The sequence below is a fragment of the Falco punctatus genome, assembly GCF_963210335.1.
Source record: "Falco punctatus genome assembly, chromosome: 5".
NCBI classification, from domain to species: Eukaryota; Metazoa; Chordata; class Aves; order Falconiformes; family Falconidae; genus Falco; species Falco punctatus.
In genome coordinates, this window is record NC_137584.1 from 49,758,592 (window position 1) to 49,782,349 (window position 23,758).

Below are 23,758 nucleotides of genomic sequence, written 5' to 3' on the forward strand. Positions count from 1 at the left end.
GTGCAACATCTTGTTGGACTGGGAGTGTCTGTGAGGCAGAAGACAGAGAAAGGTGATTGGGATATCACTGTCTTGTTTTGAAGCGTTGTACAGTGAGAAGTACTTTACGCATAGTTTTATATAGAGGTATGTATTTTCTGTATCTTCTCATCTAAAATTTTTTCAAGTGACTGGAATTTTACTGGTTTTTATCATACGCAAGAATGTGCAAAACCACCCAGCTCAGGCTCTCCACCCTGTCCAGCCATTTGGTATTCTGCTGAGAGGGGACAGTTTTCAGTATTGCCTGCAAGTCTTAATTCATGTGGTTTTGTTTGAAATCTCCAAGTATTGCTGTGAGGTCTCTGCAGCAGATGTCCTTGTCTTTATGGGCTGCTGTAGGCTACTCAATGTATTATTAAAGCAAGCAACTATAAAACTATTTCAAGCAGTCACAATATATTCTTGCCATTCTACTAGCTTTGCTTAGCTGTCATTTTAATGGGAATATTTTATTAAGTTGATAAAGAAAAACTTTCATTGTTGGATGAGAATTTGGTTACCCAAATACAAGTTCTTCTTTTCATCCAACTTGAACACCCCTGGAAGTTTGTTCAGTTCTAGTGGAAGTCCCGAACTGTTCCATTGTGTCCTTTCTTTTTGTACACTTTTTCAGTCAGTGATTCTCAGTGTACTGCTACCTGCAGAACTGCCAGACTACACCTACTAGTTGTACTAGTTAGCTACAACTGCTACCTGCAGAGCTATTGCACGTTTAGAGCACCGTCTGTTCAAGGTTTGCTGATACACATGCATGTAGTGGCTGGCAAGTAGTTTTGAGGGATGACTCTGATCCAGTGATCTACTTGCAGACCATTACCCTAGATGAAACTTCCATATGATGTTTAATCTCCTGCTTGTGCTGAGACCTAGTTATCAGTTGAGCTGTGTTACGTTAAGGTTGAATAATCCTTGAGGACCCTGCTGGCAGCACAGATGTGCTGTAGAGCCACGCTGCCCATGGGGGGGATGCTGCAGCCCATGTCTTCTCCTTCACTGCCTTTGCAGCAGCCTAATTCTAGGAGTTCTGTGGAAGAGAGAGAAAACTGCTGGACACAGTAATCACTCCTTTTCCCCTTGTTATAGGGATCTACTGAGGGTTTTAACTTGAGACACCTATGTAACCAAAGAAGAGTGTTTTTCCACTTTGGTCGTTGTGTAGTTAATGCAGTTATCAAAAGCAGAGTTGATCAGCTTGCTTCATTGATTTCTAATCTGCTTATCGTTACACTCTCTGAGAAAGATGAATTAAATCCCATTGTAGATACTCAGAGGGCTGAGGACTAAGAGGAAAAAAGTGGCATGCAATGCCTAGCTGTGAAAAAACTGTCTTGAGGAACATGCGTCTTGCCTCTGATATGTGCAGAAGCATAATTCCCATGGGAAATACCAGAAAGTTGAAATAATACAAAACCATTTTAAATAGCGCATAAAAGTCCCTGAAAATGACAAGTTGACAACTTGAAACAATTTTGAGATCCTTCCTGCCAACTCTGATTTCTCTCCTGCTTCTTCATTTGAAGACAGCTTCTCGCCCACAAGTGTCTTCAAAAGGTACTTGGCAGATTGAGCATCCCAGAGCACAAAAGTTTTGTCTTTACCTTCACTTTGTCTCAGCACAAAATAGCTGCCTTTCACCCCCAGCTGAAGAGCAGAAAGGTTTAAAGACTAGCTCAGTATTCCTTGCACATGCAAATCTGCCTCTGAAACATGAGCAGAAACACAAAGTACTGTTTTTAATGCTACTCTTGAAGTGTGACAGAGAGCTGGAGGATATAAGGGTTTGAAATTAGCATCCCCAAATTAAGCTGTGGGCGTTCCTCATCATGAGGTGCCTGTAGAAGTAACTGATATGTATATTCATACGCATGTATATGAGAGACTAAGCGATCCCTGTGTGTTTCTGTCGAACTCCTGCTAGGCAGACGAGTAGATTTTCACAAGTCAGGTGTCAAAAGAAAACCTATGATATGGAGGCCATATGTATTTATGGACACAAATCCAAAGGTCTTTCTAGTTTGATGTTGCTAAACTATAACTCTACTTTGAGTTACGCTAAAAGGTACCTTCAGCCAGTGAGAACATGAGGCATTGCCAGATACACTGCTTTCTTGCACAGTAGGCCTTTCCAGACAAATACTCTTTGCTGCTCTCTTGGTGAGCTTATTTATCTGTGTATGAACTTCATTCTGCTTATTTACCCCAAAGATGTGCATAGGATCTTCCACATGAGTTTTAACATCTCTAATAAGTTCTTGTCCTTAGTTACTTAGGAGCAACCACTGATTACATTCTGGGCTCCCCACGGAGAGAGAAAAATGAATGGGGTTTTTACACGTATTTTTTTTGCAATTTACAATATAAAAAGAGTCATTCTCGGAAGTGCATATGTGGCACATTTGCTACTATTTCAATGAAAAGATTTAAGCTTCTAAGTACTTTAGAAACTTTTGAGAGGACAGTTCAGCTGTTCAGGTCACTTTACAGCATCTGGAAATGCTGTTCCTACTGATTCTAATCAGTGATTATTGCAAACCATCTTTGTGATTTCAGATGTGGTGGTACAGTGGTGTACACAAGGAGACCTACTTGCAGTAGCAGGCATGGAGAAGCAAAGCCAGCTGGTTGACCTCAGCAATGGTTCCTTGTTGAAAAGCGCACTTGTCAAGTTCTACAATGTGCGCGGGGAACATATCTACACTCTGGAGACACCTGTGCAGGTAGGAGGTATTTTTTTGTCAGTTCTCAATGCTTTGCTGACATGTCTTTCGAACGTTAGCTTGTTGGTATAGACCTGCAGCGTGAAAATAGTTGCAGAATGTCCAGAACACATTCTAAATTATGATATAGATAAAAATGCACTATAAATAATCACTGTGTGCGTTAAGGCAGACATCCAAGAGTGCATCTGATTCTAAGGCCCACTGTGCTGGGTACTGTGCAAATATATAATGAGAAACAGTCCGTTTCCTAAAGTCATTGGGCCATGAACAGACGACATAGAAAAAAGAAGTTGTGTTGATTTATGGATAAGTGACTGAGGAGAAAAAACTAGGTAACTTGCTTAATGTTGTAGCAGAGCCAAGAGCTGGACAAAAAGTATTTGAAGTCCAGGATCACGATTACAAGATTATTCTCTTTGTTATCGTTGTAATTTTCTAATGTACGGTCCATTGATCTGATGCCATAAAAAGCAAAATATTGCATCAGATGGAGAAGAATGAATGAGAAGGTCCTTTTTCTGTTCCAACCTTCTGCACAGACTTTCAGTGTAACCTCGGTCATGTCACTTGACAAGTAAATTTCAATGCATGGTCTGTGTGCTGCTTAAGAGCACAGCATGCTTCATAGGTCTGCACTGATATTTCATAATCCAGCTGAATGTATCTCTACAATTTATTTCATTTTCTGGAGAATAGGTATGACTCCATTCTGACTTCTGACTGTTACTAGTGAAACTTAATTGATGTATAATAGCTTTGAAATCTAAAAATGAAGGAAGAAGCTATAGATACATTTACTTAATTATGTTTAATGATGATACCATTTATTATCCTTTTATTTTTCAGTACCCTGATCTGGGATGGATACAAAACGATGACATAGTAAACCAGCTGCTAAGCTTTTGTGTTTGCTTATATTTAGCACTAACCTGTGCTTATTAACAGTAGCACTCTAATTTAGATAGAATTCTTTAGTTCTGTAATGTATAAAATAATGGTCTCTAAAACCAACCTAAATACGTACAGTGATGTCTGATGTTGATTTAGGTACCTAAAGGATTTACCCATGCACACAGCTTTATTGTCTTAAACATAGCTCTTTCAGCAAAATAGCAACAGCCCTTTCCTCTCTGGAACAATTCTGGAGAAAATATGTTTATACCAGTGTTGCTTATTCCCAGACCAGGTGAAAAGCCAACCTTGTTCTGTCACTTCGGTGACCAGCATACCGTGTGTCTACATGAGCTGTTGATCCAGTGTAACACTCTGGTGTCAAGCTGTGAAATCAAATTGGGGGTCGAGCATTGGAACTGATGGGGTCAGGTTGTCATAAGGTGTGTGCAGGCTCTTCTCCTACTGCTTTGTTCCAGTAACCTCACATTCTCCTTCATTTAAATACCTTCATCCTCTAGTTCTCCCTATATCGCTTCAACTTCTTTTCATATTTTCAGCTCTTCTCCTTTCTCCTCTGCTTAATCAGCTGGGAGAAAGCACATACTGTAGCTGATGTGAGGGGTAATTACTCTGCTGTGATATAGGTACTGCTAGGGCAACGGGCAGGTCGTACAGTGTGGACAGGTAACCGCCAAGTTCATACTGCACTATTTCTCATAGTGAAAATACTGACGTGAGCCTCCCTGCTCTTTCCAGCTGCTAATTTTCAGTGACTTTGCAGCATTTTAATGTCATGGAGATTTCTTGCCCCATTGTCAACTTCAGATGAAAATCCAATGGCTTCAGAAGTTGTAAGCCAGGTTGGAAGTGAGGGATGGCAGGGGGTGGGGGTGGCAACCACCACTTCACGGCACAATTGTGGAGTCTCATTTCCTTGGCAAAGCAGATAAAGATAACATTCAAACCAATATTGTTATTTAAGAACTCTATGTGCACAAACCTGCCTAAAATTAGAGTAGTTCCTCTTCTTATTAGTCAGTGTTTATTCTCTTTATTTAGTGCATTTAAATCCGTGTTTGCTCAGCTGCACGAGGAGGTGAGGGGTCTTTCAGGACACCTGTATCTGCTCATGTGGCCTTTATCCTTGTATGTGTTTGAATGCTAGTCTAGCGGTATTACCGGCTGCATGACAGGTATGCTAGAACATTGCGAAGTATTTGGTTTACTAACAAAACCAGATAAAAACCACTGCTGCAAAAGAACTGCTAGTAACTTTCATTATTCTGTGCCTCTGCTCCAAAGATGGATATGCAAAGATGACAGAGTGAGTCAGTGGTCCCAGTAATTTGTCTGAAGACAAATTCATCAGTATAAATTAATTAGTTTTCCATACCATGACAGTCAGCTTTGTAGTGGGATTTTACAAAATCCATCATGGGTTATTGAAGAAAAGAATTGAAGAAAAGTACAGAGTTTCCTCACCTTCAACTCTTCTGCTAAAAGCTATTTCTTTGGAAGCAAGCAAATGTGTGACTGGAAAAGCACATTTATTCAGAATAAGCATTGTTCTGAATATAAAGGTCAAAAAAAGCAAAGCAGCAACGAACCTAGAAAACAGTGAATTACAGGTGCAAAACTGATTTTCCTTGTGGTACTCTGTCCCAGTTCTTTATTAAAGCAGATGTCTGAAAATTTTATCAGTAAAATATACTGCACTGTTTTTGTTTCTGCTGTTTGTCTGTCCTGTCTTTGGTAGCATAGTCAGGAAACAAGAGATTTTGCTGTTTATAACAAAACTTAGTCTAAAACTGATGTAGGATTTATACGCAACTTGGCTAGAATGTTATCTACCATAAAGTCACTGCAAACCCCAACATAGAAGAGATTTGGGTACTGCAGGTTACATATCTTGATGGTGACTGTTGTCATGGATCCTTTCAAGGCATTTTATATGCCACCTTCTCCAGCTTCAGTATAGTTTTGGCATTCTCTGTCTCATTCGATTAGCTCTCTCAAGCTCTTACGTTTGGTGTAGCAGTTTATAGTTCATAAACCTAGTTTGCTGACTATAAAACCCTAGGTAGGGAAATCACACTTCTTTAAAAGTATCCGAATGAACACAGTAGCTTTGCATGAAAAATAACATTCATAAACAGGGTGATAGAGTTAGCATAATGTCAGAGTCTTTCTCATTCCCTGCTCTGGGGCTTCAGCCTGCCACCCTGACGTGCTGCAAATGTATTTGCAGAATATAGTGGAAAGCGCTAAAAAAGCATTGGTAAAGGTTGGCCAGACATTGAACTTCTGCTACACAGAATCAAACTGTTTTGAACCTTGAAAGAATGATGAAAAAAATTCAGAAGGGACTTCAGAAAGTCACACCAGACTTTCATGTTATTGGAAGCAGTTCTATGAAAACTGGGTCCATGCTGTGATGCCGAGGAGTCCATACCAGTTTATTTTTTATACAAAGAGCATATCTTAAAGGCTGTTGATCAGCTGGTAACTATTCAAAAATACACTATAAATTTCTGTAAAACTCAGCCCTTACTACACTCGGCCTTGTGTACACGAACATCAGCCTGGTGTACCAAAAATATGCCAAATTCTCTTAGCTGGCAGGTTTTTCATGGTCCTGCTTTTCCAACACTTTAAAATGTAATTACAACAGTAGGCTGCCCTCGTGGTCGTAATTTTTTTATTGGAAGAATGTTCATTTCTTACATTATCTGTTAAATCCTCACAACCTTTGCCTGGCATCAAGCAGGGATGAGAATTACCAACTCATTCAAGACTGCTTTACAGTCTTGCTAAAATTGTTTACCGGAAACGCTGCAACCCAGTTCTGTCACTGCAGAATTTCTCATCTGATGTGCAGACAGGTCTTTATTCTGTCAACTAACCGTACCTGCTGTCGCTGCTGAATGAATACAGCTGCTTCATGTCTTCCCATTTGAACTTTAAACAGAGGTGTCTCCTACAGGATTGCTTCGAAATTACTTAACTGCCAGCTTTAGCAAACCTGTGAAATTTTTCTGTCTAATGGTTCAAAGGTGTGGCTTACATTTTGGTTCCTTCTTTGCTTTTTATAATTTTCTTTTATATGTGCTCGAGAGGACCAGGGGAACAGGAAAGTGGATTTAGAAACAGTGATGCTGATCTCATCTACCCATCTATAATTCCACTGTAAATTTATGTTAGCTTGTGGTTTTATACCACTGTGTAACTGGTGTAAGAAAAAATTAAAGCTCAAGTGCAATAAAGAAGAAGGATAAGAGTGAACACAATTCTGAGTTCCAGAATCAGTTGTATAGGCAACAAGATTAGATGCAGAAGAACTGTAATTGCATTTTTATCAGTGTCATGTTTTTATTCCCTAATTAAAGTGGTGTACCAAAGGGTAAATATTTAAGGGAGAAGTTTCCAGGAGTCTTTGAGAAGAAGACCCACGTGTTCTGATCCTGCTGCTGTCAGCAGTAGCCTTCACAGCATCTCACAGGCTGCTTCCTTACTGAAAATGTCCCAGCATCTGAATAGATAGATTTGAGATGATGTGATCCTGCAGAAACCTGGTAGTTATGTAAAAGCTATTTTATTGAGGCCTGAGAAGGACGGTGCAGTTTTAGGTTAAATTCAGATCAAAAGGCTTTGAGAGAAGAGGCTGCCTTCTATGTTACCCAGATGAGCTGACCTTGCTTACTTTGTCTCCATTTATTTCACAGAGTGTTTGGGTTTGTTGCTTCTGAATTGCCTTTCATTTATATTGCTTGAAATTAATCCTATTCAGTTGTTACTGGATGACAACAAAGCTTCAAGAAGAGTTTATTTTCTTACAGAAACAGAAACAGGAGCAACAGTTTAGAACTAGCTGGTGAAACATTCTTTGGGATATCAATAAGGACCTTGATATTTTCCATTTAGGCCATAAGATCATCTCTGCTGCAGAAATGGATCGCGGTCAGGACTGGAAAGTCTAAGCAAAGACTCATTCTGCTAAAATGCAATCTCATCGTTATATTGAAGTCTTTTAAAAAAATATTACTGTAGAAACAGAGAGGATCTAAGAAACATCTGTGAATCAAATAGGAGTTTGCTGCATGAAAAATCATGTAAGGCCACAGCAGTGTAATTTCTGACCACATCATAGTCTTTATTGCTTTTATCACCATCAATTCTAACTAGTTAACATTGTACCTACTGTAAATATGGGGAAGAGAAGAATGAAGAAGTTGCGCTACTTTCCAGCAGCCATCCATGAATGCTGTGGCAGTACAGTGATGTGCACACACAGTTCATAAGAGCCGGGTGGGCATGGCAGCTGTTGCACCTTCCAGCTTCTCTCTAAGAAAAGCAGAGGGAGGAACGTGTGTCTCCACATCAGCAGTCTAGTCCAGAGCAAGCAGGAAATGTACATCAGAGTTTCACTTACACATACTATTCACTAGATACCATTTTGCAGTTGGGTTCTTTCTCCTGAGAAAAATCACGCTTGTTGCTGGGCTGTCTGCCCTGGAATACCATTTTTATTTCATTACCAGTGAGACTCCCAGTGCCAGCAGACAAAGGATTATGCAAGCAGCAGGCAGGCCCCACGGCTCCGGATTTCTGAGCTCAAGGCAGGCAGCAAGAATCAGCTTGAACAGTATTTTCATTGACTGAACTGCATACGAGTGATGAAAGGTATATAAATTATGTTCTTTCCTGTAAGGGAGACAGTTGAGTGACTTACAAGAAGCAACCACAGAGCCTGAGCAGGAATATCCATTCCCGTGTGCTTTTTTTAAAGAGGTGTCGACATCCCAGCCGGGGCTACATATTTGAGTAGATGTAGCTGACTTTCAAGCCCACTCTGAAAAAAGGCGAAAGAGCTCCTCCTTGTTGGCTACTTCTTGAGATGTGTTTTCAGTCAATATTTCTCCTGATAAAACATCTCATTTCTCGGTGATTCAGACAAATATTTCTAATATATAATTGTCATAGAGTTGAATCCTATCTATGTGTAGAAGTTCAAGGTTTTTTCCATGTTTTTTGGGGGCTTTTGTTTGTTTGTTTTTTGGGTTTTTTTTTTGCCTACATGTTTGTATTTAAACCCTGGAATTCATTCAGGTATTTACAGTTTGTGCTGAGATTTTTCAAAACCTGATGGGATTTTTATATGCAAAGTGAGATTATAAATTCTCATTAGACATTATGTTTGTTGCTGCATTTCTTTGTAGCTTGTGTTTCCTAGCAGAAAAAAAAAAAAACAACAAACCAAAAACCAACATGTGCAAACATGGGAAATAAAATTCTTCTGTGATAGAATCTCCTTGTTCGTTTTCTAACAGGTGCAATAAGGGTATCAACAACTTTTTTCCTTCCTTTTTTTTGCTAAAACAGTGCAAATAAGTGGATGCTTTATGAGGAACAATTCTTTTGCATTGGATGTTGAAGTTGTTTTTTCTCAGCAGAGTTTGGAGGGAAAGCTGTGACCAGCTCATAAGTAACTTGCTGCAGTAATTGATGCATCCCTTTTCTGTCAAGGGAAAGAGTATGAAGCATAGTTACTGAAAAATATTATTGGAGCAGTACATTTAAAGGTCAGGTCAGATCTGGCATTTGGGTGATCTTTGATTTCTCCAAGGCTGTTAATGACAGGCTAATTTTCCCCAGACTTCATCTTAAATCTTAGCCCTTCACCATAAATGAAGTGTTGCTGGATATTAGGCTTGAGGAGTACCAGGGGTCTGACCATTCCATAGAAAAGGAAGGCCAGTTGTGTCTGGTGGATCAGTAAGCAAAGACAAACCAGTGTGGTACAAGCGCTCTTTCATGAGATTGAAAATATTAAGATTAAAACATGTGAGGTGTGGGGGGGACTAAATGTAGAAGTGGAAGAGTAGAAATGTTGTCATTTACAAACAGTACAATACTTGGAGGTATTGTGTGTGTGCATTTAAACATACGCAAACAGAATATAAGGGGATCAGACATTCACAAGTTTAGAAGATGGCTGACAACTCTGGTTGCCTGTTGGGAAACCGGTGAAATTGTGCAGCAAGGCAGTGTCTTTCGACTTCTGACTTTCTGCTCTTCCTGAACTCCACTGTGCTGTGTTGCCAGAGGTCCCACCCAGCATTTCAAAGCTGCTGAAAAACCTGTTCCTTAGGAATATGTTTAAGATTGCAAAGGTTCTTGCACTAGTGCTGTCTGCATCTCTGCTGTTCTCTGCATGCGGTGGTAACCTGAGGAGAGAAGTGATTTCATTTGACTGTGCTTGGATGAACAGAGGCCTGTCTGGGTGTGATATATTGGATTGTTGTAGCTGCAGTACTAGAATTCATGGTAGGGCTATCTGGGTGTGCTGTATTGGATTATGATAGCTGGGATATTAAACTTCTCTTCTGGCATTAAATAATATCCAATAAATAAGCATTTGTGTGCTGAGTCACATACCTGTTTGTTCCTTCACCGTATTTAGAGATAAGCTGTAGCTGATGGAAGGTGAACAGAAGGATGTAGTTTGGATCCCACTGTAATGATCAGGTAGGTTGTTCTGCCTATGCTGGAACTCAGCCCTTGGAGAAACCGGGGTCACTTCTACTAGTGCCTTTCCCAGCTGTCATACAGTAGATGTGGTCGGTACCTAACCTGTGTCAGTGCCTTTTCAGTTGCATTTATTTTGCAAGGAGCTTGTACTGTCTCATTACTACCAGACAGCATGAGGGCTGAGCCACACTCTCAAATCATGAAAATACCCATCAGTAAGGGTTACTTTATGTGACACCTCATCAAATTTAAGGCTTTCTCCCACAGATTATGGTTATGACAAGCCATGTAATAATTATTGATAATACAGAAGGATTCCTCAATTCTTTTGAAGTTCTCCACTACAAAATGCCTTCATCAATTACTGTGAAAATCACAAGGTTCACATGTTGCTCCTTTCTATTTGCATATCAGTGAGCCTGAAGGTTTGTGCTTCCATGGAAGTAAGTGTGTGTCTGTGTGTGTAAGATGACATAGGAGGGAAGATCTTTTTTCTTAAAAAGGTGTTTTGTCCAGCCCATTATCTTGATGATAGAGATTGATACAGCGCTGTGCAGCTGCATTTTACTTCATTTCATTCACACAGAAACATCTCATTCCACTTTCTCACCTTTTAAGCATCTTGAATTTGTAATGAAGGGAAAGCTTTTTTCCTCCAGACTAGATTAGTAGTTTATGGGCTGATCTAACTAAGCTATCTAGGCACCATATTACTAGAAAGGAGTGAATAAAAGTTACTGTTGATGGTGCCTTAACCCTTATCTTCTGTATAAGGTGCATCTTGTGAAAAGCAAAGATAATGCAAAGAGACCCTGACCTTTCAGTAAATACAGTTCATAATTTACATGAAAAACATGTTTGCTTAAACTTTTGAGTGTCATGGATTGTGAAAAGAAGGAAGCCCTTCACAGGAAGGAGTAAACCTTTTGTAGTTCACTGATCACAGCCTGCTGCACAGTATTCTTCATGGAATGAGAGGTTCTTCTTTACTCTGTGTTGTTTGTATAGAGATAGCAGATACGGGATTGACGTTCCCTACAGTATGTATATATATGCAAACACAGATGCTTTGTAACACAGAAAGCAAGAGATGACAGGCAGATGCAGCTAACACTCATGAAGGGCAAAAGTAACAGTGGTAGGGCTACAGGAGGTCACAACAGACTGGTGCTTTACATAAAAAAGATGGGTTTTGGGAAGAGAGTTTAGACAGCTCCTTGCAAGCCCAGCTTGGTATTCTCACGTGAACTCTTTAATGTTCATGCAGCAGGGAATAATGTCCAAAGCAGCGTTTATTGCTATTTTGCTCTGCTTTCTGACACTTAGTACCAGTTGTCCCTGACTCTGTTTTTACTGTCATGAATTTAGACAGTTCTGAGTGTAGGCAAGCAGAAGACAAAAGGCTGTTCTCTGTGTTGTCCCTGGTGCTCTTTCACAGTTCGCTTCCTCAGGGAATAGTTCAAAAGAGACTTTGTGCAGCAGAAGACTCAGTGCAAGGCAAGAAAGCTGATACAGTTTTGTCCACTACTTTACTAAGTGTCTCTGGGCATATAATTTAACTTTTCATCTGTAAAATGTGAGCCATTACCAGTGGATGAGGATTGATCAGATGACTGAAAGATCATCTGGGTGAGGCATCGAAAGATCCTGCTTTTTAACACTGTGTGACTTTAAAGTCATTTATCCTATCTAGGTAATGAATTTGATAGACAATTCTTTGCATGAAGATCTTCACACCTTGTGAGTAGAAAGCAGTGTATAGACATCAACCACTGTTACTAATAATTTCAGATGTTCACATTCTTCCCCCTTTTTGTGGGCAGGTTTCTGGAAGACTTAAGGTAACATGTTTGGTGCTGTGTGGTCACTTTCTGTGCAACTACCTTGGAGAAAGTACAAGGTCTTTTAAAGTTGTATCCTTCTCTTCTCCATGCAGCGTCCTATCATCTCGATCTGTTGGGGTCACAGGGATTCGCGCCTGCTGATGGCTTCTGGACCTGCATTATATGTTGTCAGAGTTGAGCACAGGGTTTCCAGTCTGCAGCTGCTGTGCCAGCAGACCATCGCTAGCTGTCTGCGGGATGACAAGGATATCAGCAAACTGACCCTGCCCCCTCGGCTCTGCTCATACCTCACCACTGCCTTTATACCAACAATCAAGGTAAAAAGAAGGAAATGTGTGTGTGAGCAAGAATAAGGAGTTGCTTGATTTCCCCCCTGTGGTGCTCCCAAGTGACAATGGATATATTACAAGATGCTGTAGTTACCATAATTATAATTTTAAAAACTTGATTAAGGGTCATTCCAGCCCTCTTCAAGAGCCCACTGATCCATTTGGTGCCTATTAAAATCTGAAAAGAAGGTTCACACATACTGATCTGCATTATTCCATGGTAATTTTGTGCCTTTCCAAGTATCACACTGATACTGTGTCACAATTACAGGAGGATTGTTACATGAGTCCTTATATAGCCAGGAAAGTTATACTTAAGACCTGGGGTTGCACAAATATTTCTACTGACCGTGACTTCTGCTAACCTTACTGCTCCAACAGTGCTATGGAGAAATGAACCAGATACTGTGCCTTTCCCTGTACCACTATCAGAGCCATCTGCTCAGCCACTTTGTTTCATGGTTTTGCCCTCTGTCACATTTCAGGATTTCTGAAGTCGTTATCACAGCCTATAAACCAGAGCATTAGCTGGTAAATGCCCTACATTCAAACATATATTTTTGTGTTACATATCTTTTGTGTATGTGTTAGCATTCTCTTGAGCCAGTGTCAGGTCCCTGTTAAAACAATGCAGACCTAGAATAACTATTTTGAAATCAGTGGACTTGGCTGAGCTTAAATGAGAACAAATTATGCCTATAAAATAATGATTCAGCACAGTTCCGTTTGGGTGCTGCTAATCAGGGCAATTTGCGCGACTGTGAAACATTGCATTTGCCAGAGAAGAATAAATGCCTTGCTGTAACCGTAACTCCTCGATCTCCAAAGATGCAAAACATTTAACAGACCAGTGGTTCTTAGTTCTTTCTAGTATGCCTGCTTCTCCCCAGGATGCGTTCCATGTCCCGGAGCCACCCTGCAGCTCTCTAAAGCATCAGTGATGCTTCCTTGACTGTTATGGCAGGCAGGGGAGGGGATGGGGTGGAACCAGGATGGGATGGGATGGGATGGAACAGGATGGGATGGGATGGGATGGGATGAAGGCAGCAGTTGGCTGTAGCAAGGCTGGGAGCCATGAAGGCAATCAGAGGGGCAGAGGTAGTACAGGGGGCACATCATTGCCAACAGCCCTTCTGTCAGCTCCGGGCTGCTGAGGTGGGGAGAGGTCATGGGGCTGCATAGTTGAGAGGCTGAAACAGGGTTCCCAGAAGCCACATGCCTATTGCTCTTTCATGGGTGTTTCTGGAGCCTCCTCAGCACTACTTCATACTTTACCCTGGCTCTCCACCAGCCACATACTCCCACCTACATTGTCAGCCGTGCCTCCAGTGCCTGGCAAGGCACCCTGTTCCCTGTGTATATTCCTCTTCCCCCTCCAGCTTAAGGACTACACCACAGATTGCTCAGCCCATATCCATTTTGCCAAGTTAAGGAGGCTCCTTTTTTCTCCTACTTTTTTTTCTTGTACTTCCATTTTGAAAAAAACTGCGTTGACTTATACATAATAATAGTATTTGTGTTATATAGGCTATATTGTCCTAGGCAAAAGCAGTCCAGCAGCTTTAGGACTGAGCTTTTCATGGATTAATACAGTGTGCTGGCAAGCAGGGCAAAGAAACCCACCCTGAGCTTTGTGCTCGTAGTTCTCTACATTGCGCACAACTAGGCCCTCAGCAACGATGGGTCACTTGCTTGGAGGTGATAGAGGTACAAGCTTCCTCCAGAGCTGGCAGCACTGTAGTATAGTGGCATAGCATGTACTAGCCAGGAATGGGAACCTGGGTGGCCAAGTTCACTTGGAGGGCCAGCCAGCGACAAGGTACTCTGAGGCTTAGACCTGATGACATTACCCAAGCATCGTGGTTTAACCCCAGCCAGCAACCAAGTACCACACAGCTGCTCACTCGCTGCCCCCCTGCCCCACATCCCCCCAGCGGAATGGGGAGGAGAACTGGAAAAAGGTAAAACCTGTGGGTTGAGATAAGAACAGTTTTAATAGTTGAAATAAAGTAATAATAATAACAACAACAACAATTGCAACGAAGAGGAGAGGGAGAGAGGGGAATAAAATCCAAGGGGAAAAAAAACAACAAAAACCCCCAAGTGATGCACAATACAATTGCTCACCACCCACTGACTGATGCCCAGCTGGTCCCCAAGCAGTGATCGGCAACTCCTGGCCAACTCTCCCCCAGTTTATATACTGAGCATTATGTTCTATTGTCCTGGCCGTGCTCCCTCCCACCTTCTTGTGCCCCTCCTCACTGAAAGAGCATGGGAAGCTTGAAAAGTCCTTGATGTAGCGTAAGCCCTACTTAGCAACAACTAAAACATCAGTGCATTATCAACATTATTCTCATCCTCAATCCAAACCACAGCACTGTAGCAGCTGCTAAGAAGAAAATTAACCCTGTCCCAGCTGAAACCAGGACACCAAGTTAAAAGAGAATTTTGTGATAGAGCTGGGACTTGAAGACAGGTTTGTTGTTTAAATCAGTGCTCTAACCACAGGTCCAGCTGCCTTTATTGAAGTAACTAGTTTGAGTTTTCTGTGTACAGCTGCTTTTGATCTAACTAAATAATACACAGCCACTCTGTCTTGCATGTGGGTTCTGCATAACTCATGTGGTAACCTATACTAAACCTGCTAAGTTAGAATTGGGTTCAAATTCAGTTAGTTGTGTTGGGGTTAAGTCACCACAGAAAAAAAGCAACCACCGACCAAACCACAGTAACCTATAGGAAACTTTCTTTTTCCTTCCTTCATTTAATTAAGCCTCCTATCCCAGACCCAAACAATATGAGAGATTTTGTCAGCTACCCAACAGCTGGTAATGAACGGCTTCACTGCACGATGAAGCGGACAGAAGATGACCCAGAGGTTGGTGGTCCATGTTATACTCTGTACCTGGAATACCTTGGGGGATTGGTGCCTATCCTGAAAGGACGTCGTATCAGCAAGTTGCGGCCGGAGTTTGTCATCATGGATCCCAAAACAGATGGGAAAGCAGGTAGATTTTAATTGTTGGTCTATATAAAAAAAGGTTTAGAAATACTTTAGTTATTAAATCCTCAGGAGTTAAAGAAGATCTATATATGCAACATGGAAGGTGATACCTGATTTTTTTTCTTCTTCTGATGTGGAAAAAATCTATAGCATGACCTAGGCTCAAGCCTCTGAAATTATACCATGCTATCTTCTGTTTCACAGAGAGGAACTTCTTATATTTGAATAGTGGGGAATAGATTGCTCACTAGCAGAAATACTGTTTAGTCTCAGTTTTGAAGTTGGTTGAATGCTATTCACCCCTCCGAATCACGTTCACTTGAGTTCAAACCATTGGAAATTTGGACATAATACTAGGAAGGGTGCAGAATGGTTAATTTTCTCTGCATGGTTTTATCTCAGCTGCTGCCTGTGGATCAGATTTATGCTTCTGATGACTGATAGTTGTAATTGATATCAGTTTTCTGAAGCAGCACTTACATTTTCTGGGGCCTGTCTTGATAGATGAAATCTATGGAAACAGCTTGATTTCCACTGTGATTGACAGCTGCAACTGCTCTGACTCCAGTGATATCGAACTGAGTGACGACTGGGCAGCAAAGAAATCTCCCAAAATCAGCCGAGCTAGCAAATCACCCAAACTCCCCAGGTAATCACTTCTTGGGTATTTCTTCTTCTTGGGTTTTCTTCCGTTTCTTTTTTCTTTTCTTTTTTCTTTTTTTTTTCTTTTTTTTTTCTTTTTTTTTTTTTTTTAATGACTGTCTTGACACCTCATAAAATTAAAGGCAAACTCCTTTGGGCAGATAGGTGTGGGTTTCACTACAGTGTGCAGTTCTGGAGTGGTCTCAGAGATTGGTGTTGAGGTGGACTTTGAGGAAGGTTCTGAGGCAAAAGGTAATGGGGAACCATAGGGCACCCCTTCTCCCCAGGCAATCTCAAAGAAATATTTTATAAACTCTCCCACCTCTGTCTCAAGTGAACTCTTGCTACCATGGAATAGATTTTGTCCTTCAAAAACAGTTTGTGTTTTTACCTCCTCAATGCTTAAGAGTCCTTGGTCTAGTTAAAACCTTTATTTCCTGAGGGGTATTTTCAAATTCCTAAATCCATGCATAGGTGGTATAGATCCTGGCATAGGTGGCACTGCTGCTGTGGTGGCTTTGCAAGGGAGCCTCAGCAAACAGATCCTCCTAAACACCGGGTTGAGGAGGTTCTGTAAAAACATACAGAACAGGCTTCTAAGCCATTAATTTGTCTGGTTGTTTTCCTGCCAGCTCTTCATTATATTCATATGTGCATAGATAGAACCTTCCACCTGCACAGAGCCTCACTGATGTCTGTGGTGCTTCTTACAGGCATTGACATCTATCTGCCAGCTTCATGTCGTGGGGTTGAAGCCCTGTGATGCCTTCTAGCAGCAGCTGACACTTACATTCAGTAAGGTCCAAAGACCTTACATTATGAACTTGCCCTGGTATGAGGCAAAGCAAATGCATCCTTTATATGTGAACATCATGTGCAAAATACCGATGTTTTAGTTCAGTCGCACTTGACAAAAGAACCATCAGTTCCTGAGCCTAAAACTTGAAATGGCTCAGGAAGAACAACTACCTTGCATCCTTGGTTTTCTAAGAACATACTTTTGAAATGTAACTTTTGTTCATTATTTTTCCTACCGGTGAGCTTTTTCAGGTGCTTGATCTCTTGTTCATGACTCCCTTCGTATAGTGGGAGGTAGGAATAACTTTTGGCTTAGAATGAGAGCACTGACAAAGTTTGTGGAGCCTTCGTTTGCTGTACTAATCTGGAGATCTGCCAGCTGAGGTGTCATGTTTCCATTTCTTGAGGCTTTGTGCAAAGTCTGCATAGCCGAAATAGCTCAGCAGTACACCTTTTTATGGATTAGTGGAGGATATGTTGTATCCAGCAGAACTACTGTAAGCTTTGTTAAGTGAATCAGAAACCATCCAGTCTGAGTTCCTGCATGTATGTCAGGTCTTTACATTTAACCTGTAGCTCTCCATCCTGTAGACTCTACAGTCTTTATTAGTCAGAGGACACCATGCCAGTTGTCTTCATTATGTCTTTACATGCAAAGACATGAATTCTGTCCATTTTTGCATGCCTGTTGGTGATTCTAATTATTGCTTTATATGCAGAATCAATATAGAAGCTCGCAAATCTCCAAAGATGTCACGAGCTGCACAGGAGATATCGAGATCGCCAAGATTACCAATAAGGAAACCATCTATTGGTTCGCCAAGCCTAACCCGAAGAGAGTTTCCTTTAGAAGATATTACTCAGGTATTGTGCCCATTGCTACCAGACCTGTATCCAAATGCATCTCCTTCCAGAGGCAGCAAGTTGTGATACAGATCTAATGTTGACCAGTAAAATATTTTCATTTAAATTACAGTAACTATATGGACAACTAAAGAATTGCATCTTCCAGTGCACTGTTAATGTTTGAAAGTGTCAATGCAATATCATGTGGTGTTTGGTAATTCCTGGCACCACTAACTTCTGTCAGTGTGAATCCACGTGAGGGGTTTTATTCTAGGTGATGTTGTTGGCTGTTTGAAAGTGTATGTGAAAATGCTTTGTCAGTTTCTCAGAGCTGTCTTAATGCTCTCATAGTTCTCCGCTCTGCTGAGGATTGCAGAGATAAGGAAATGCTTGCTTAAGAGGGCCACGTGTTCTGTTTCATAGTTAACATGGAGCAGCCTTAATTGAAAGGAAGGCAAAGAATTAGCACTTTGTGCTCTTTGTGGTGTTTGTGTCCTGTGGGTAAATGAAACTTAGCAGACTGTAGAACTGTCTGGGTTACATATTTTATTAATACCAGCCTGTGTTCTTTCAGTTTTGTTTTGTTTCATCTCGGTTGTTTTTTTCTGCTCTGTCATTTCACTTTTTCCTTTATGTTGTAACATTCTAGATCAGTTACACGGCAGCAGTAGATAGGACTAAAAGCCCTTTGATTAGGGAAGGAGACCAGAGTCTTACATCCTGCTCCTGATATTGGCAGCGTTAACTCTTGGCCTTTGAGAAAATCTCTTGGTCTGTCAGACCCCTCATTTGATCACCGTGGAAGCAGTGGTTTGGGAAGCTGCTTTGGAAGCTCCAGGAAAAATATGTTTGTCATTATGAGTAATTAATTTCTGTCTTATTTGTTGTTCTATAAAGTGATTTGTAAGCATAGAACCAATGGGCAGGGTATATTACTTTCTGAAATACAGAATAGCTGTGCTCTTGCTGTGCAGGAAAAGCAAGTGTCTGAAAACTGACGTATTCTCACTAAGCAGCCATCGTGTTGTTCAGTTCTTCAGCAGCTTTAATCAGCCTATGTGGCTGTTGTATACGTTATTTCTGATGGTGTTCAGATATCAAAATGAGACTTCTTAATGACTGGGTATAACAGTTGCTACATAGGCCCATTAGGCTGTTTCAATAAGAACAAGAGTAGCTGAAATTGTGCTATCACTTGCGATAGCTTGATTGCTCTGCTGTTTTTTATTAGAGCTTGATACGGATTTTATTAGGTGAAAATGATCTTGTTTTTGCTTTGCAGCACAACTACCTTGCTCAGGTCACATCTAATATCTGGGGAACCAAATTCAAAATTGTGGGTTTGGCTGCTTTCCTACCGACTAACCTTGGTGCAGGTAAAAGTAAACTTCCAACTTGCAAAGAACAAACTTATGCCATATGATTCTTATTAAATTATCAAAAGGCTTCTTTAACAATGCACTTATTTTCTGGACAGTAGGAATTAGATTTTACAAAATTCACTGTAACTAAAAGAGATTAGAATCTATAAATACAATAACGAGATTATCAAGAAAATGTTAAAAGGCTCAGTTGTAATAAAAAGACTGATTAACAGTCAACCCCAGACCTTTATTTTTACAGTTTATTTGAACAAAACCTAAACAAATAAAAAAAGAACACTGTAAGTATCATAGGTTTTAAGTTAATGAGTTAATGTAATAGAAATATTTTTTAAAGTCAGATTTTTATAACAATTTAGCTACTATTTATAGCAAAATAGTGTTAAAAAAGGCCTTACCGAATCATGCTCAGGACCCTTCAAGTCAGTGCAGTGCCTTATCATATGGTTCTTTTTGCTGGAGCGTGAGTAAATTTGTAGCCTTCATTAAAAGTAGCAGTTGTCTAGTCTCTTGACCTTTTTCTGGATAGACCAATTCTACCTAGGTAGTCCTGTTGAAAGGAAGAAGGCCAAATAAAGAACAGGGTACCACCTAGCCTAACTCAGCTCTGAACTGAAATATTAACACAAGTATAGAAGTTTTATGAGCTTTTTGGAGAACTTTTGTTTCCTGTGTTGCATTATATGGTTAGGTCAGGACTACATAGTGATGCCCTGGGTGCAGAATTAGTCAAATAAATACCTTCTGTGGCTATACCGACTACTATCAGACAAGAGAGGGAGCCCCAGCTACTGAGGAGAGGACCTTCTCTGGCCCAGCCTCCAGGCAAAGCTTGTCCTCTCAGGGCGTTGTCACGATGGGGACAACCAGTGCTACTACCATAGAGCACTGGCACCTTCTGCTTGATAAAGTATTATGGAAACCCTCAGGTTTGTTCCAGACCCTTTGGTGTTTTTTCCCCAAGTGATTTATAACTTTCTGACATCTGCATTTGCAATGATTGTCAAAAGATAGTGTAAGAATGACCCTAGCAGGTCAGACCAGAGGTCACGCTCATTCTCTCAGTGTCAGTGACAGATAAGTAGGGAAGGATGTAAGTGTAGAGCAAGCATATAGTGATAATTCCTTCATGTGTTCTCCCAGTCTCCAAGGGTTTGGGTCCCAGGAACTTCCTGAGCCAAAAAAGGGTTTCTTTGTGTGTAGCAGTGGAGAGTTCCAAAAGTAGAATGGAAAAATTATTTTATTTCTTTAAAAATAGATGTGTATACAAGATGAAGTAATTAATTATTTCTACATAGTATTTATCTACAGAAATGTTGCTTCTATTGAAAGAGAAATAGCTGAAAGTAACAATCTCTTTTATCCAGTTTATGCAAGGTGCTGCACAGGGATTTGGCTAAGAATGGCCCATACATGCATTTGGTCTTTAATACATTAAATAAAAATAGTCTTAGCCCTTTTGTCTGCTTTGAATTGATTCTTTCTTAGCTTTAGATGCTCTTTGTGTAACAGATCTTTTTATTATTATTATTTCTTATTATACTCTTTCTCCAGTAATATATAAAACCAGTTTGCTGCATCTGCAGCCCAGGCAGATGACAATATATCTCCCAGAAGTGCGGAAGATTTCAATGGACTACATTAACCTGCCGGTATTTAATCCAAATGTTTTCAGTGAAGATGAAGATGATTTACCAGGTAAGGAGGAGCTGGAGGTCTGCCACATTACAGGTTAAGCTAAATGGAGGACAGATCGCTTGTGTCACTAGCCCCTTCTGGTGAACACACAAATCAAAACCCCTTTGTCTGATGGGGTCCTGTAAAACTGAATTAGAATAAGGCTAATACGCACTACGGGCATTGTTTTCTAAAATATGTGCATAATATAATTCGTACAGAGCTGCTAAGTTTCAAGTTCATTGCAAAATTAATCATCTTCTATTTAGTTCACTAAGAATTCTCCATAGATCGAAGCCTTGCATTCTGCATCTTTGTAGGACAGAACTGTAATCGGCACAGCCCACTGATAGGAGCTTGGGTGGGAGGGGAGGTTCCCCTAAAACCCTTTGAGAAATGATAAATGTCCATTTGGATTTTAACAATACCAAGTCTCGCAGAGAAGCTAAAATAGTAAAGTAGTCTATAAACAAGGGGGATCAGGAAGAATTTCTCATTTAACTGAGGTGTAAGGTAGCAGAGGATTCAAACAGTGCAGGGAAGGCTTGGGTGCAGGTGATATGAATGTAGCAGGTAAAAGGACTGGAAGTACTCAGGACCTCTTCCAATCAAAAAAAAAAAGAACCATCATGGCAATAAAATTAACAAATAGTAGACAAGAAGAAGATAAAATTAATAGGTTTTTAGAATTTTCACATCAGTAAAGGATTCCTATTGTCAGATCACACGTTTTTGGAACTACAGGAGTGGCCATCATGCCAGTACCCTTTAAGGAAGAGGGAGTGCTAGCACTGCAGAGCAGTTGAAGGCTTGTACTAGAGTCTATTGAAATAAATGGAAATACTCCCATTATGTCAAACGAAGGTTTTGACAGCTGAACGCACCAAGGCTTATGTCTGACCCAAGCATCAGAGTAGTCCTCTGGACTTGTAAAGAAGTAGTCATGTGCTTAAAATGAAGCCCACTCTTTCATGATTTGGGGCTTGGCTTGCCTAATTTATGTCTACATAATATTTGCCTCTAGGATCTATAGAAAATAATAGAGGCACTGATGATTGTATACGTACTATGCATAGGAAGCAGTCAACATTTTCTATTATGAAACATGGTCCAAGCTGACAGAAAGTAAGACAAAAATGAAATGGAAAAAAAAAAAGTTAATATAAAGTTTTGGCAGCCCTTCCTGAAAATTGGATTAGGTCCGCAATATCAATTCCTTTTATATTATTAAAAGATCTGAAACATTACTCAGAACTGCTGATTGGTGAGCACAAACATAGGGAAAATTGTTAGAGATTTGTCACAGCTCTTTGAGAAGGTTAATAAAAGAACCATACTACCCTGTCCTCCATAACGGCCTTCCTCTTCTTGTCCACATTTTTCTTTCTAGTTTCTTCTGAGAAGTCATTCCTGACTTAGCAAATGGAGGCTACTTAAATCTTGGGGTTATCCTTTCTTAAAGCCTGCATATAAAGAAAAAAAGTTACATATAATAATGGGAAAATATATTGCAGTCTAAGTAATGATTACATGACAGATTTTAAAAAACATAGTGGAAAGCTGCTCTTGGGCAGTGGAATGTTCATAGTGAGGTACTCTTGGGACAGGTGCTTCTTAATGTAGTCAGTAAAGATTTGGCAAGGCAAATGGACGGTGAATTGCGAATTACGCAAACAAATCAATTAAAAACCACTGGAGAAATGAAAAAAACATCCAATTTAAACATTTTGGGATATTAAGCAACACCACAATGAATGACATTTTGTTTGATAAGGCACTTAATACCCATGACAGCAATATTTGGGTCAATCAAGCCAAGCTAACAATTCACCCTCAAGCTCTGGTGGATAAATTGCTAACCTGCAGACATCAGGATGAAAGCATGGCCTGCCAGCCAAGCACAGAACCATGCTGCCTTAGGGTTAGTTGAGTTTAGCTGTCATTCTTCTTCTAAATGGACAAACAGGACTACCATAAAAATTTACCAGCATAGCCACAGACCTGTCTGCACCACAACATTCATGACTGATGCTGTTAAAAGCCTAATGCTATTGAAAATGTAATTATAGGGTATAGGTGGATGATAATTGGAGATTAGTTAGGAACTGGGCAGCAGCTGGAGGAATCCTGACTAATGGGTCTTTTGCCTAATCTGGTCTTGCAAATCAGCGGTCTCCACAGAATTTGGCACAGTTAGATGATCCTGGATGTGACTTTAGGATACTGGATATTACTCCAGTCTCTTTTCCTCCCGTAAACCTGCTGATGGAACTTGCTTGTAATTTTCTGTGGGTTTTATACAGAAAACCTATTAAAGAATCTCCAAGAATCTTGGGGTGGGGGGTGGGCGTGGGGAATACAGTATTTACTGTTTCCCTTCATTATTGTATTTTATTTCTTCTTGACTTCTGCACCTGTATTTGGTTCCAGTGTTCTCATTTCCCTGCCATGCTCCAGCTTCTCAGTGCTAGTTCCTGTTGGAATCAAGGAATTGCAAGCAATTGAACAAGTTTCATGCTTCTGCTTGAAGTCATCAGAATAGTTTCTTGCCTCACTGTCCCTTGTTCACCACCACCACCACCATGTGTGGGAAGCTTTTCTTACATTCTTTTGCTTCTTTTCACATTTCTGGTCGCAGCCTGTCAAAGCATTGATGCTGAAGTTGCCCAGACTACAGTAGCCACTTCTTGAATCTTTTTGGCTTCCTATCTGTTTCCTTAAATCTTCCCCTTACATTTCCTGTCTGACTTCCCATCTATTTCCTCACATCTTTTCCTTACAGATCTTCTTTCAAGAACTTTTATAAGTTTTGTCTGTATTTCATTCCATCATATTCCTCTCTCTCTGTTTCATCTTCTTTCATTTTGCATTACTGGTTGCTTTGCCACCCACTATACTCAAGAGATAATAATACTTCCTTTTCCCAGCTGTGATCTGTATTCTCCAGTTTTCCTGAGCTCATGGAGTCTGGAGACCATTATACTTAAGATACTATGCAGTGATTTCAGTGCAGGTCTTTGACTTTCTTTTTTTTTAACTCCACTTCTTT

At 40.4% G+C, this 23,758-nt stretch overlaps 1 protein-coding gene across 7 annotated transcripts in view; it reads left to right on the top strand.

Moving 5' to 3' along the window:
* Positions 1 to 23,758, top strand: part of TULP4 (TUB like protein 4) — a 172,230-nt gene that overhangs the window by 140,705 nt on the left and 7,767 nt on the right. For all 7 annotated transcript variants that reach the window (XR_013928321.1, XR_013928322.1, XM_080388453.1 and 4 more), the window contains 7 exons: positions 2,593 to 2,759; positions 12,121 to 12,345; positions 15,134 to 15,368; positions 15,869 to 16,013; positions 17,524 to 17,668; positions 18,933 to 19,026; positions 20,587 to 20,730. Coding sequence is in view for 5 of the 7 variants with exons in the window: in XM_080388453.1 (XP_080244579.1) it covers positions 2,593 to 2,759; positions 12,121 to 12,345; positions 15,134 to 15,368; positions 15,869 to 16,013; positions 17,524 to 17,668; positions 18,933 to 19,026; positions 20,587 to 20,730 (1,155 nt within the window). In the remaining 2 variants the exon portion in view is untranslated. The remainder of the gene's footprint in view (positions 1 to 2,592; positions 2,760 to 12,120; positions 12,346 to 15,133; positions 15,369 to 15,868; positions 16,014 to 17,523; positions 17,669 to 18,932; positions 19,027 to 20,586; positions 20,731 to 23,758) is intronic.